Source organism: Thamnophis elegans, chromosome 15 (assembly GCF_009769535.1).
Source record: "Thamnophis elegans isolate rThaEle1 chromosome 15, rThaEle1.pri, whole genome shotgun sequence".
NCBI lineage: Eukaryota > Metazoa > Chordata > Lepidosauria > Squamata > Colubridae > Thamnophis > Thamnophis elegans.
The window spans coordinates 43,315,801-43,331,645 of record NC_045555.1 but is presented as its reverse complement, the minus strand read 5'-3'; the positions used below and the strand labels follow the sequence as shown (position 1 = coordinate 43,331,645).

Genomic DNA, 15,845 nt, shown 5'->3' with positions numbered 1-15,845 from the left:
GTGGGGGGGGGGGGTTTCGCTAATTTACATGGCCCAGTTTCTGGCATGCTATAGACTGATGTTAGTTCACGGACTGGGGTGGTTGATGACCTCTAGTATACAGGTTTATCACTCTATTCCTCTATTTCCCCAAATTTAAATTTTACTTATTAAAGATGCAAATTTGGTCCTTGAGTGGAAAGACAATCCAATCAGGAAAATTCAGGAATGCTTGGAGATCTGGGAAGTTTTTGTAAAGTTTGCCAGAGATTTGCCAAATATATAATTGTAGCATCATTCAAATCAACTATCAGCATATTAAATAGATAGTAATCTAGATCAACGTAGAGTGCAAATGCTTTGCATTGCAAATATATATATATCATTAAAATGTCATCTTGCAAAATGAATTCCGATCACTTACATGGCAATTGAGCATACCTGAAATTCCAATACTCTTCGTCATCAATTGAGAAATGTTGGTGCCTCCTGGACCAAGTATTTCCTCTGACATTGGCAATCCACACATCATATCCAGCATCTGCTAGTATGAAACCCAGGCTCTGGTGCGGAAGGTTTGCTATCCAAACGCTGCCTTCCATATCCAAACAATGAACCAAGAGTACAGAAGATTTGGAACCTTGTGAAGTTATGGAAATGAAAACATTCGTCAATTGCAATATGCAACAATATAGCTACTAATATAGGCCTGTTTAGTTGAACATGTGATTTGGACCGCTGATGAAAAATCAAAAAAGCTCTTTTCTTCTTTTGCGGGAATTTTGTTCCCAGGTAAGACAGAAAGACCTCCGATGAGATGAAAAATATTTACATAGGCCTTTTGTCCAAATGATTATTTAGCAAGAGCTGTTAGACTTATATACCGCTTCATAGGGCTTTCAGCCTTCTCTAAGCGGTTTACAGAGTCAGCATATCGCCCCCACAGTCTGGGTCCTCATTTCACCCACCCCGGAAGGATAGAAGGCTGAGTCAACCTTGAGCCTGTGAGATTTGAACCGCCGATAGCAGTCAGCTGAAGTGGCCTGCAGTACTGCACTCTAACCACTGTGCCACCTCGGCTCTTATTTAACTGGAAAACTTATTAACGTTAAGGACAAATTCAGTCATGTATTTGAATCAATTTGTTATGATAATCCAGATCACGTCACCTCTTCAAAGAGGACCAGTAGTGGGATTCAAATAATTTAACAACCGGTTCTCTGCCCTAACGATTTCTTCCAATAACCAGTTCGGCACGCTGCTCAGAAAGTTAACAACCGGTTCTCCCAAAGTAGTGCGAACCGGCTGAATCCCACCATTGATCTCACCTGATCTATACACCATAACTCTTTAAAATTTATTTGTATTTCCTTAAGTCTGCATGGTATACCCATTCTTACAGTTTGATTTCTGTTCTAAAAACAAATTGTTGACATCTCAAAAGAGAATATATCTTCACTACCCTGTAGAGGATTTGCTTTCCAATAGTCAGGCACGTCTAAGGAATAAACAAATGCAATAACATGTTTAAGATGCATCAGTTCTGTGCAGTGTTTTAGCCTTAAATAATGGCTTTATTTTGTTTGCGTGTTTTTGTATGCATGTATGTGAAGAAATATCCACGCGGTTCAGTTCCAAGCCGGGAGAAAGGCACCGGAGACAAAATGGAGACTGGAGGCTGATTGGAAAGGACACATGGGTTGTGGTTCTGATGCAGCTGATCACATGGAGTTTGGGGGGGGGGGGCGTTATACTTTCTCTTCAGCTTTGCACATGAGCTTCCTGTTCCTGTGCAAGAACATGTATTCTATTGGCTGTTGTCAGGCTCCCATGTGGCCACGTCATAGCTGGCTCTATAGGTTGTCCCTGGTTTGGTTGAAGTTGAACTGCTGAGAGGATGCAATGAAGAGGCTTGTGTTCTGAAAGGGTGTTGGGCAATTCCTATTGTGGCTGAGGGCTAATCCTACCTTTGTTGGATCTTGGGCGAGGGTACTGTATTTGCTTATGTATAGAGCTATCTATCTCTTTATCTCTTAAGTACTGACATCTTCTGTGGGCTATTAAGATGAGGTGGCAGGCTAAACCAAGGTAGGCCTCAAGCCTGAATCAAACTAGGGTTTCATGATATTAAGCCTTAACTGTTCATATATAGAAATTGCAAAGTCTGCTTTTAAAACATGGGTTGACACGGGTTAGAAGGAAGTCTGCACATGAAATCTGCTGAAGCAAAGTATTCATTTTAATCTATCTGCTGGCTTGACTGTAAACCTGTTTGGTAGACATATATTGTCAGTTCCTCAAAATACGAGCTAGCGGACCCATGTATGCTTCCTGTAACTTCCTGTAACTCAGGGGCAAATCTTGAGGGGTGTTTCCAAAACTAACAGATGGCTTTAGCTGAAAGTGATTAACTATATAAGGAAGTCCCTGGATTTCATTCAATGTTCAGGCCATTTATTCTTTGCTATGAACCTGCGCAAATAAACTATTCCTTCCCTGAAAAGCTGGCTTGCGTGTCCTGTTTTTTCTACAACAAAGATAAGGTGGGGACTACTTTCTGTTTAAAACAACACATTTCTCCCTTTCTCATCCAGGAAAATATATTATTCTGCTTTTTAAAATATTTCTCAAAATATTTCATTTTTCTAGGAGAGGGGTGGGTGCTAACTTTCTACACATGTATGCCTGTAGGTATACCCCAACACATATATACATACATACATACATACATACTTACATACATACATACATACATACTGACCCAAATCGTAGAAGATCAACACAAATTGGGGTTGGGAAACAATTTTTTTCTTACTCTTTGTATGTCCTGGGATCCTGTTCAGGGACAAGTAGTAACCATCGTCTGTAAGAACTTCATGTTCTTCTGCTGGATATCCCCAGAACTGAATTATTTCACTCTACAAGAAAGCAAAGAGAAAAACCTACCACCACCTTCTTCTAAAGCAGAAATATAAAGTTTTCAACAGTTGCAGCTAGAGTTCACGAAAAGCTTTATTGCTAAACCTTAAAATATCAAAGTCGTTGGAAGAAATGTCCTTCTGGGTTTAGTTCCAAGTGGGGGAAAAGATACTGGAAACATGGAGGCTGCTTGGAAAGATGGTTTAATGGTGGACAGGATCCCATAGTCTGAGTTCCTGAGCAGAAAAGGGAAGAGATGCTGTAAGTCCCTCGTTTTATGCCCTCTCTGGGCCCCACTCACTTCCCGTTCCTGTGTAAGAAATGCATTCTGATTGGTGGTCAGATTTCCAGGGGGGGGTACAGGGGCTGCTCTATAGGCTGTATCCAGTGGTGGGTTTCAAAAATTGTTCGAACCTACTCTGTGGGTGTGGCCTCCTTTGTGGGAGTGGCTTGCCACCCATGTGATCAGATGGGAGTGGCTTGCCGCCCATGTGACCGGATATGAAGATGCCGACGACACTTGTCAGAACCACCTTAAATTACCTCACACACAGCCCTGGCATGCATAAGAATAGGATGTAAACTTGTTTTTTAAAAGGCATCTTTGGTTTGCGTTAAAACAACTTCAACACACGCAATGTTCTGATTGCACCACAAACGCAGTAGTCATCCTTACCGTTCACACAGAGGCACTGAGTTTTATAAATAGGAGCAGGATAGTGTAGAATAATCATATCCAAGGACCAGTGGTGGGTTTCAAAAACTTTTGGAACCTCTTCTGTAGGTGTGGACTGCTTTCCGGGTCCACTGGCGGAACCTCTTCTAACTGGTTTGGTAGATTTGACGAACCGGTTCTACCGAATAGGCACGAACTGGTAGGAACCCACCTCTGGCTGTATCCCAAGTTTGTTTGACTTGCTGGGGGATGATGTAATCTTCCCAGGTGCCATGTGGTGAGATAGGGCTTATACCAGTGATGGTAAACCTTTTTCGGCTCCTGTGCCAAAAGCAGGGGGGAGCACAGGGTGGTCATGCATCGGCATGCCACACCCATAATGCTGTGCCGCCCCCTGCTTTTGCGGCATTTTTTTCATCTTACCCAGGCTCCAGAGGCTTTCTGGGAGCCTGGGGAAGGGCGAAAACAGCCTCCCTGCCCCCCCTTGGATGCCCTCCGGAGGCCTAAGGAGTTTCCCTGAAGCCTCTGGAGGGCAAAAAACGGACCTCCAGGGAACCCAGAAGTTCGGGAATGGTGACTTCCGGTTTGTCCATAGGGCCGATTTTCGACTTCCAGAACCTTCAGGAGGTTTCCCCGAAGGCTCTGGAGACTGAAAAATGGACCTACGGACAAACCGGAAGTCACCATTCCCGAACTTCCGGGTTCCCTGTAGGGCCAATTTTCAACCCCCAAAGCCTTCAAAAACCAGCCCTACGAGCAAACTGGAAGTCTGTTCCCGGAAGCTTCAGAAGCGCAAAAAACAGCCTCAAAAGAAGGCATGCGCGATGGCCAGCTGACAGGGCATCACCTCGCGTGCCCTGACAAATGGTTCCGCGTGCCACAGGTTCGCCATCACAAGCTTATACTATTATGTCCTGAGGCCCATGCCTTAATCCCATCACCCTGGAGCTGAAGGGGGAAGATCTTTGTTATGTAGAATAGACTGGCTCAGGCATTAATGACTCATTCACAAAGGTGGCTGAGCTTCTGCCTCTCTTGAGTTTCTACTTCTCTTTTTAGGGGAAATAATTTGCCTTTTTAATATTTCTTAAAATATTTCATTTCTCTAGGAGAGGGGTGGGTTTTAACTTCCAAATATTTATTGTCACATAGTCAAAGCAGCATTAGTCACATACAAGAAATTGGTATCAGCATAATACCAAAAGCTTTCAGAAGTACATTCGGGCTTTAGTGGGTAAAAAATACTAAGGGGAAAATAAATCAACATTGTCATTTCCGATTCCATTCATGTGCCAAAAAATGCTATCTGACTGTTGGGGACTGGGTGAAAATCAGAATGCACTATTAGAGAAATGTGTACCTCTGAATCCCAAAATAGGAGCATTCCCCAACACAGTATCTTATTTCGGGACTGACCTGTAAAATCGAAGGCTGCTTTACTAGGGGGAGGGGAGAGAAACATTCAGACAACCACTAGATAAGAGGAAAGGGAAATCAATGTCTGACATCTAGTGGATCTTCTTGCTATCTGCATAGAAAAGGCCTTTGCATATAAACAAAGAAAAGTGATTGTATATAAACATACTTGGGAGAAAGTCCCATTGAACACAATTGGTAAAAATATTTTCTGAGAGTTCCACTCACAATATTCATGTGGGATTCAGGATTCATTTTCCCGATGATTTCTACTTCTTCTGACCTCACATTTTCATTGAAGTGTATCATAAGCAGCCATAGCCATATCCTGGAGCACCTGAATACAATTAAAAATTTTAGGGAAGAGATTCAGTTCAATTTGGAAAATGCATACCTGGGTTCAAAGAGTTGCATTCTATTTTAAGCACTGTTGCAACATTACAGTGGGGAGCATTTTGGATGAACTCTAATGTATTTAAAGGTAAAAGAGTCAACATATCCTATGGAAGGAGAGGAAATCATATTATTAGAAGCTCTTTGGCAGGTGTACAATTGCAGTATAGCCAGGAGCCAAAACCTGTAGATATTCAGTGAAACCAAGCATACATCCCCCCCCCAAAAAAATTAAAAACCTCTCATACTCTGTTGCTTGGCAATGTATATAGCCTTTCCAAAAACAATTTGTAATATGATAAATGTTCTGATACTTATTAGCGTGAAAAAATATTTACTCATCAAGAAGCCTTCAAGCATTTTAAAGATGAAAGAATTCTGCAAATCTTTATCTCTTTTGCCATTATTTTTTCTAGGATAATAGGAGCGAGAAGGGCAAGAGAAGGCGGGAGAGACACCTCTTCAAAATAATAGTTAAAATTCCTCAAAATTTCTCAGGCTTTTTCTTCATCAAACCTGTCATATTCAATATTTAGAAAACATTGATTCAAATATGACCAATTTTCTCTGTTGAATATAATGAAAACAACAAAAATTTAAATGAGAAAAGTGGGTAGCGAAAGGAGATTGCTATTTTTTAACAGCTAGAATGAGATTTGAATAAAATCATCTCAGTCAACTTCCTTCAGCAGAACATGTCAGAAAGTAGATAATCTAAATATTCTGAATTTTAAGACATTTTAGATTAGATATTATCAGTGTAACCTTGTCAATAAGCAAACAAAAACTTACCTCAACAATCCTTTAAATTGTTCCATTGTTCTCCTTTTAGATATCAAACAATAATATTTCTCTGCTGCTATATAAAAGTGATTTGAAGGTAAGTTTTGCTGTGTCTTCTTGTTAATCAAGATTAAAAATGAGCTTGCAACTTTTATTTAACGAATGCTAGATGTATTGGATTCAGCCCCGCCTTTTTAACATGTGCCATATTTCATAGGTTGGCTTAATTATAAACCACCGTCTATAATATTAATCTACGTACTTCATTTTGACAAGAGTTAGAAAACTAATTTATAGTTTGGGTTTCATCTTAAAATAAGTTTTCATTGCAATTATCTTTAATGGGGCTCTTTACATTAAAATAGAAACGTCTACATATTTAGAGAAGCATCTGCTTCTCAGAGAATTTTATTTCTACACATTCAGCGGAACCACCTTGGACAAGAAATTGGAATATAGTATGAAAAGAAATATCCAAGCTGGGAGAAATACACTGGAAACATGGAGGCTGATTGGGAAGATGGTTTATTGATGAAGAAGAATCACATGGGTTTGTTGTTGTAGGCAAATGGAGTTGAGAGTGAGGGCTTTTTAAACCTTCTTTGAGTTTTGTATTTGAAGTATCTGTTCCTGTGCAAGAACATGTCTTCTGTTAGTTCTTGTCAAATTCCTATGAGGTCAGGTAAGGCAGAAGTGGTATTCAGCCGGTTCACACCAGTTTGTTTGAACCGGTGACGGAAATTTAGCCGAGTTCGGTGAATCAGTAGTTTCACCGGCTGGCCATGCCCCTGACCCGGTCTCCCTGTCACTGCTTGCTCACCCCGCCCACCCAGTCGCCACTTGCTCACCCTGCCACTTTGCAAAGCAGCTCTCAAAGAGGAGGCGGCTGCGAGACTCCTTTGCCAGTCAGCTGCTTCCCAGCAGTAGTGGCTGGCTGGGGGCCGCCGAAAACTCTGGTCAGCTTGCCTTCTGGAATCTGGACCAGCTGCTGCAGAAGGTAAGCAGCCCGAATAAAGAGGCAGTTCTGGGGGAGGAATCGGGGCTAGAGCCGGAGCCGCTAAAGGAGAGGAAATATGGGCGACTGGCACCAGGAGGGCAGGGGTAGATAGGTAGAAATCCCAAAAAAATTCTTACCTTTTCCTGTGGGTGTGGCTTGGTGGGGGGTGTCATGCGACTGAGAGGGCATGGGCGTGGGTGTGAGTGATGTGAAGTTGGCCATGCCCCCTCAGTCACATGACACACACCCCCACCTAGCCATGCCCACCGAACCAGTAGTGAAAATTTTTGAAACCCACCACTGATGTAAGGGTTATGTAGGGGTCATAGCTGGCTCTATATGCAAAAGGGGAAATGCAAAGCGTAGGTGTCTGTCTGAGCTCCCAGGTTTGGTTGAAGTTGGACTGCTCTGGGCTCTTCTAACCCTACCATTCTGCCTTTTGTTTCGAAATACCCTGTCTTCAATGGATTACCAAATCTGCATTTCTAAAAGGTGGCCTCCTCAGTTTCTGCTTGGGGGCTATTAAGAAAGATGGAGTCTGCTTCCTGCCCCCCCAAAAAACATGTTTCTCCATTTCTCATTTAGGGAAATATAATATTCTGCCTTTTTTAATATTCCTCAAAATATTTCATTCTTCTAGGCTTCCCACAATAGGAACAAAAAAAATGAACAAAGGATAAGGATTTATCTGGTGCACTATTATTGATATAAATGCCATTGTGTTTAGATCCAGACATCTGTTATTGCATTTTCGTCATATTAGTTGTACGATATACATTCATTTGGATGGTGATTTTCTAGTCACACATGGGGGAAAAATTATCCCTGAATAACTTTCTAATTCTTTTACCATCTTTGTGCAAGTGTGTTTCACGAGAGGTGGCTGAATTCCCTTATTTGTGATTTTGGTTTTTTACATGAAGGCTAGATTTGGATATTTTTGTATAGCAGGGATGTCAAACTTGCGCTGTCATGGAGGTGTCATGTATCGGGACTTTTTTCCCCTCGCTAAACTGGGTATGGGCATGGCCTGTGCCAGAGGTGGGTTCCTACCAGTTCGCACCTATTCGGTAGAACCGGTTCGTCAAATCTACCGAACCGGTTAGAAGAGGTTCCACCAGTGGACCCGGAAAGCAGGCCACACCTACAGAAGAGGTTCCAAAATTCTTTGAAACCCACCACTGGTCCTTGGATATGATTATTCTACACTATCATGCTCATATTTATAAAACTCAGTGCCTCTGTGAAAGGTAAGGATGACTACTGCGTTTGTGGTGCAATCAGAACATTGCGAGTGTTGAAGTTGTTTTAACGCAAACCAAAGATGCCTTTTAAAAAACGAGTTTACATCCTATTCTTATGCATGCCAGTGCTGTGTGTGAGTAATTTAAGGTGGTTCTGACAAGTGTCGTCGGCATCTTCATATCCGGTCACATGGGCGGCAAGCCACTCCCATCCGGTCACATGGGCAGCAAGCCACTCCCACAAAGGAGGCCACACCCACAGAGTAGGTTCGAACAATTTTTGAAACCCACCACTGGCCTGTGCATGACGTATCCGGCCTACGGGCAGTGAGTTGGACAGCCCACTGTATGGTAAAGGAAAATCTCAAGAAAGGAACGTGAGAATAAAAGGAGATGGATGATCAATAATTAAAGAACAGTTTTGATTAATTAAATATGAATATAAATAAAAGGCCTGTCTAATCAGATTCATGAAATGAATACTGTAAAATTAAATAGATATTTGAGAGATATTTGAAAGAACTTTCTCAAAAAAATTGAAACATATCATAGTGTTTGTAATGCTAGGGCAAAATATGTTTCTCACGGTGAGGAAGTATAGTACCACTTTTCTCTGGGTTCTGTGTTTCTGTGTATAAAATTCTCAGGCTTTAGGTGTCAGCCTCTGCTTTGCTGCTTGCATTTCAGCTGCCATGAAACGGGGAGGGAGGGCATGGTATTTGGGTGAGGGAAGCAGTCTGTACAGGAGGACTGTTAAGTGGGGGTTGTTCACACCATTCGTTTGCACATGTGGAAGGAGGGGAGTTTCCCGCCAAGGCCAACTGTCCAGCATTCCAACCTGATGATGATTTTTGAAGATGTCTCCCACCTGACAGCTGTGGAGATATACAATTGGACTATGGACTGGGGTTACCAAGGGGAGGGGAATGAATCGTGTATTGATATCTATTGCTTTCGCGCTCATTTGCTCAGATTCAGCTTTGCTTAGCTTCTCATCACTTATAATCAGTAAAAGTACACTTAATTCTGCAAAATGGAGTCGAGTGTTTTCTTTCTTGGTTATTAAGTGAAGGAGCCGTGACATTAGACCTATGAAAAGCAAATCTAGATAGGCTTCAAGCCCAACAACAGGAGGAAGACGAATGGAGGATAGGAGTGTGCAAAGTTGATATCAGAGAGAAGATTTTGATTAAAACGAATATAAATAAAAAGGATGCCTAATTGGAATTCACGAAATGTATACTATGATACCGTCAATATCACGGGTGTCAAACTTGATGTATCAACATGTTTTTTGCCTTTGCAGAGCTGGGGTGAGTGTGGCCTGCACGTGATGTATCCAACCCGCAGGCCGCCAGTTTGACAGGCCTGGATATTATAGAAAGGTGTAAATGATAGAACCTTAGCAGAGCATAAATCCGAGATTGGTGCTGTGTAACAGTGGGAATTGTGTGGAACAAAAAGGCAGGATTTCTGATACTTTAAAGAATGTAGACATCTATCTTATGTGCTGCGTCATTTCTATTCAACGTGTTCCTTAAGTATAAACTGTAATTTTCCATTCCTGAGTCTTATTTAGTTCATTACTTTTCCTTTAATCTCATCCCTAAATGTTTAGTGCCCACAATTTAATGTAGCAAAATAGCCTGTTTTATGCTGTTCTCAGCAAACTAGGATCTCCAGAAGCAAATGTGGGAAGAGCTATTACCGAAAAGATCTGGCGTCTGGCCCACATGTATTTTCCCAAGAGGCGTTACGCTCGGGAGACATTCCCTCTTGATAAGCAGTACTTATTAGACGTAGAATACCAAATTGGTACTGGAAATAGCCTCCAGCTCTTCATAGCTGGTGATAGGCGATACAAAGTGGGACCAGCTGTATATCTCATTAAAATAGACAGCGCATAAAAGAGAATAGCTTTCAGCGTAGCCCAGAAATTATGGGAGCTCCATCACTGGATGTCTTTAAGAAGAGTCTAGACCCATGATGGCGAACGGGAGCCGTGGTGGCACGCGGAGCCATTTGTCAGGGCACACGAGACATGCGTACACTGGCCAGGTGACTTTGGCCTTCTTTTGAGGCCTGCCATCATGAAAAGAAAAAAAAAATGTAAAAGGAAAAAGGCAAGAGCTGAGGTCAGGCTGAGCTAGTTGCTGTCAGAGTCCCCCATAGATGACTCTGCTTAACTGTTTAAAAAAGCCTCTAAAAAAGTGCCCTCTATAGGAGGAGGCAGGAGAACGATGTGCCTCATCTACATCAGGAATTTTTTGGCTTTTAACCCTTGCTTAACTCTGCTCGAGTGATCATAAAATGCCTCAAGTCAGACAGACTAGATGAGGCAACGCCGTTTTCCTGCCTCCTCCTGTAGAGGGCGCTTTTTTAGAGGCTTTTTTAAACAGTTAAGCACTAAGCAGAGTCATCCACATGGTGACTCTGACAGCAACTAGCTCAGCCTGACCTCAGCTCTTGCCTTTTTCCTTTTACATTTCTCTTTTCTTTTCATGACAGTGGTGAGGCTCTGCTTCCCCTGCCTCCCCTCACTGCCCGTCCCTGCCTCCAAGGTCCCTCCCAGCCTATGATTCTATAGTATACATCAACAGCCCCCAACCTTTGGGGCACCAGGGGCCGGCTCCGTGGATAGAGGTTGTTCTGTAGACAGGAGGGGTGTGGTCAGTGGTGGGAAACAGCCAGTTTGCACCGGTTAGGGAGAACCATTTGTTAACTTTCTGAGCAGTTCAAAGAACCGGTTGTTGGAAGAAACCTCCTTCCAACAACCTGTTGTTTTTCCCACTTTCCGGGGCTAATCCTGTCAGGAAGCAGGACGGAAACATTCTGGTGTGCCTCTGTGTTGTTTCTAGCCTAATCCTGCTTAGCTTTAAGTGTTTTCAGAAACTGCCTCTCCAGTTAAGCATTGTTGCATTGTTAATGGTTCTTGGCAGTACGCCGATACAAGCCGAAGCCACTTCTCGGGAGGGGTTTTGTTCTGGGTTTTTTTTTGCTGATATTTTTATTAAGGGCTTGACTTTGAACACAATTAGTAAAATGCTTTTTAAGCTCAACTCACAATATTCATGTGGGATTCAGGATTCATTTTTCTGATGATTTGTACTTCTTCTGCCCTCACATTTTCATTGAAGTGAATCATAAGCAGCAATAGCCATATCCTGGAGCACCTGAAAACAATTAAAATTTTTAAGGAAGAGATCCAGTTCAATTTGGAAAATGCATACCTGGGTTCAAAAAATTGCACTCTATTGTAAGCACTGTTGCAACAATAAAGGGGGGAGCATTTTGGATGAACTATAATGTATTTAAAGGTAAATGAGTCAATGTATTCTTTGGAAGGAGAGGAAATCAGAGCAAAATTCCTCTGTTAATTGAATTCGATAATTCAATCATTACTTAATTCAGCTTATTCTTTACAAGCTGAAGTTTTATATATTCAGAAGCTCTTTGGCAGGTGTACAATTACACATAGCCAGGAGCCAAAACCTGAACATATTCAGGGAAACCATACATACACACACACACACACACACACACAAAACCTCTCACACTCTATTGCTTGGCAATGTGCAGTCTTTCTAAAAACAATTTGTAATATGATATATTTCTGATATATTAGCGTGAAAAAATATTTACTCATCAAGAAGCTACAATAATAGCCTTCAACCACTTTAAAGCTTATGTACACTGAGAGCGTATCACACTTGGCCAATAAAGAATTTTATTCCATTCTACTCTATTCTTTAAAGATGAAAGAATTCTGCAAATCTTTATTTCTTTTCCCATTATTTTTTAGAATAACAGGAGAGAGATGGGCAAGAGGAGCCTTTTCATCATCAAACCTGTCATAGTAAATATTTAGAAAACATTGATTCAAATATTACCAACTTTCTATGTTGAGTATAATGAAAACAACAAAAATTTAAATGAGAAACGTTGATGGGGAAAGGCGATTGCTATTTTTTAAAGAGCTAGAATAAGATTTGAATAAGATCTTCTCAGTCAACTTCCTTCAACAGAACATGTCAGAAAGTAGATAGTCAAATTATTCTGAATTTTCAGACATTTTGGATTAGATGTAATCAGTGTAATCTTGTCAATATGCAAACCAAAACTCACCTCAACAGTCCTTTAAATTGTTCCATTGTTCTCCTTTTAGATATCAAACAATAATATTTCTCTGATTTGAAGATAAGTTTTGCTGTGTCTTCTTGTTAATCAAGACTAAAAAAAGAGTTTGCAACTTTTATTTAACAAATCCTAGATGTATTTGATTCAGTCCTGCCTTTTTCACATGTGCCATATTTCATAAGTTGTCTTAATTATAAACCACCATCTATAATATTAATCTACGTACTTCATTTTGACAGAAATCAGAAATCAGTACTGTTTTCTACCCTATTGTTACAAGTACATCCCCATTCAAATGAAACTGAAAAAGTTCCAGGACAGCAGAAATAATGTACAAGAAAATGGATTTTATTTATTAAAGATAACCAGTTTACAATGTGAGTCTCAAGTGAGAGCCATTTAAAAAAAAAGAGAGTACAGCTGATAACTACAGATATTGAAATGGAGAGCAGCAAATTCCACTAATTTAGAATCATAATTAAAATAATCCATGGAGAACTATGAATTATATGCACCATCTCATATCTGGACTTCTGAATTTGGAAATTATTTGTATGGTGTATAGCTGCTACCATATAGAGATATTTTTAGCAGGCAATAGAATATTCCCAAAGAAAGATATATTAAAAATCCCCCAATACATATAAAACAGTTAAGAAAATTGACACAAATATTTATCACCTACTTTGATCTTGCAGTCCAAGCATCTTGCAGTCCAGAGTCTTCTTCAACACCACAGTTGGAAACCCTTTGAATAACATGGGGGATGACAACCCAAGTCCAAGTGGGGGGAAAGGGAACCAGGAAGAGAAGCAAATCCAACGAGGAGAAAACTAAAAGGAATGGGAAGACGGGGAAAAAATCCTTTCCTTTCTACTTCTCGGTCTTTACAGAATGCATCCTCTAACCAGAAGATTCACCAGCAATATTAAAACACGAGCTACGTTGACCAGTTAGAACGAGACAGTTTTTAAAAACAAACACTTTCATCTTCCTGCTGTTCCGCACCAACGTCATCTTCCCTTCGAACCAATAGGAGGCAGCGGAGTAGTACAGAAGCGGAGCCCAAGGGCTCGTGGGTAACATTGTTTTTCAAGGGCAGCTTTAATTACAACCGCCTTGAAGTGAACTCTATTTCCCACAAGTCGCTTCTGAATTTTTATGGTATGATCCCACCACCATCCGCTCGCGGCTCTTCTTTGGACGCCCAAAGCCTTCCAGCCCACCGGGGGCGAGTCAGCTGCGATGCAGCCGGTGGTGGGCAGGAAGGTTTTCGGGCAGCTCCTGGGCGGCGGGTGTCCGGGCGGGAAGAGCTGGTGGAGGTAGCGGTGGCATCTTCGCTGCGGAGCAGAGGCACAGCAGCGCCAGCAGCAGGGCAGCCTCCATCGGGCAGCGAGGCGAGCTGCGTACGTGAGGCTGCTTGGCCAGCCCGCCCCGCGACTCCTGTTAGTGCGCAGCGTGTACCTGCCATGCAGCCTCCGGCCCCGCAGGCCATTCTCCCGGCGCACAGCCCCTATCATCCTGCAATTCCTTGGCGGCAGCGATGGCAGCGGCGGCTGTGAGACCTCCTCCTCCTCAGCCACTGCCATATTGGCTCCCCCTTCCCTCCGAGCCCCCTCCCTCCGGCTTCCATCAGGTCCCGCCCTGCTCTTCCCTTGCCCTCGCACAGCGGGTCCTGGCTGCACTGCCGATGCCCTTTTGTCCACTCAAACGGTACCGGGACTTTTTAAAAATGTCGCGGGATGCAGGAAAAATTGTGACAAAGCGTGCCTATCCTGCCAAAAGCGGGACGTCTGGTCACCTTATCCAACCCATCTTGAATGCCTTTTTAATTCTCGCTCATTTCCCTTGACCATTAGTAGCTCACATTTTTGTAGAGAGCTTAAGCTTGCAATAAATCTTTATGCTCATTTGAACTGCCTAAATCTCCTGATTTCCCCGGCAGTTGACATTAGCTATTTTATTTTATTACTAGGATTTACAGGCCTCTTTATTCATGCACACAGATGGCTAGAGTTTCACTTTATCTTGCTCTGGCTCGTTATTTCCAAAGCCATAAAGCTACCCTTGAGTACATAGTCTTTGTTCGTAGTAGATGAAAACAATTCCCAAATATGATTGTAACATATCAAAACATAAGAATTAAAACAAGCCTTCATAAGATCTAATATATAATGAAAACATGTAAACCATTTTAAAGGTCATGGGGAAAAGTTGCCTATGTATTAAAAACAATGTTTGCACTATTCATACCTGCAAATATAGCCTTAGAGCTTATTGTTAGACACTTGGTTTCAACATGGTCAGATAACCTGAAATTATAAGAAACTCGCAAGTTGATTCATCAATTGTGTATCAAGTTATTGTCAACTCTTTTGATCACATAGATTTTCTCCAGGACAATGTATCCTCATCAGGTCCTTCAGTCTGCCAAGGGGAACCATGCCTGTTGTAATTGAGTCCATCTATCTTTCTATTGGTTGATGTCTTCTTTTTTCCCTTTTAACTTACCCAAAATTATATTCTTTCCCAGCATTTTTGTTTTTAATGAGTACGGTATTTATAAAATATTGTCATTGTCATTCCTTTAATTAATTGATTTATGAAATTTCTATGCCTTGTATTTCACTGATAGAGTGATTCTGGGTGGCTTACAATATAATAAAAAGGTTTTTAAAAGTACCAGACAACAATTAAAATTAGAAAAATGGAATAGAAAAACTGAAAAACAAGAGATGGTGGGTAGTGGTGAAGTCTATTAGGAAGAACAATGCCTCCCTCTAGTGGTTATTTTCCATATACACATGAGTTTTATTATTTTCACCCAACAAATTGCTTTGCAAGAAACAAGAGATAATTTTGCTTTCCATTATTATAAGTCAATGTAAAATTATGTTGATCCTGAGCTTTTTGAGAACTTGTAAACTGTAACAGAATATATTCTCTGTTATTAAATGTAATTATATGTACTCCCTCATTCATCCCACCCAAAGTTTTCTCATCTTTTCTTCTGATGTGGAAAGTTTGCATCAGAAAAGGACACAGTAATCAGATATAAAGTGTACTGTGTGACCATCTTATTTTACACTGTGAATGAAGATAATAGTGTTTTCACTTTAACAAGGATTTAATTATTATTAGTAGATAGCATGCAAACACATTTAAGAACATTTTATGATCATAATAAATATTTCATTTGAAGAATTTTTTACATTTGAAAACCAAGTAGTATATTTTATTCTACTTCAGAGAAATCTTACACACGTTCCATGGAGTTCACTCCAAGATTCATATATAAAGG

The 15,845-nt window shown here is 41.2% G+C and overlaps 1 protein-coding gene across 2 annotated transcripts in view; it reads right to left on the bottom strand.

The window, feature by feature from the left end:
- Positions 1 to 15,634, bottom strand: part of LOC116518471 (lipase member M-like) — a 33,133-nt gene extending 17,499 nt beyond the window's left edge. The window contains exons 1-7 of one of the 2 annotated variants that reach the window (XM_032231899.1): positions 14,798 to 15,634; positions 13,230 to 13,377; positions 12,533 to 12,637; positions 11,472 to 11,580; positions 5,219 to 5,327; positions 2,795 to 2,897; positions 421 to 619 (exon numbers count right to left, since the gene is read on the bottom strand). In XM_032231899.1, coding sequence (XP_032087790.1) covers positions 421 to 619; positions 2,795 to 2,897; positions 5,219 to 5,299 — 383 coding nt within the window. In that variant the 5' untranslated portion in view covers positions 5,300 to 5,327; positions 11,472 to 11,580; positions 12,533 to 12,637; positions 13,230 to 13,377; positions 14,798 to 15,634. Of the gene's footprint in view, positions 1 to 420; positions 620 to 2,794; positions 2,898 to 5,218; positions 5,328 to 11,471; positions 11,581 to 12,532; positions 12,638 to 13,229; positions 13,474 to 14,797 lie in introns of those variants that run through there. The other variant, XM_032231901.1, reaches the window with a different exon arrangement.
- Between the last annotated feature and the right edge of the window lie 211 nt (positions 15,635 to 15,845).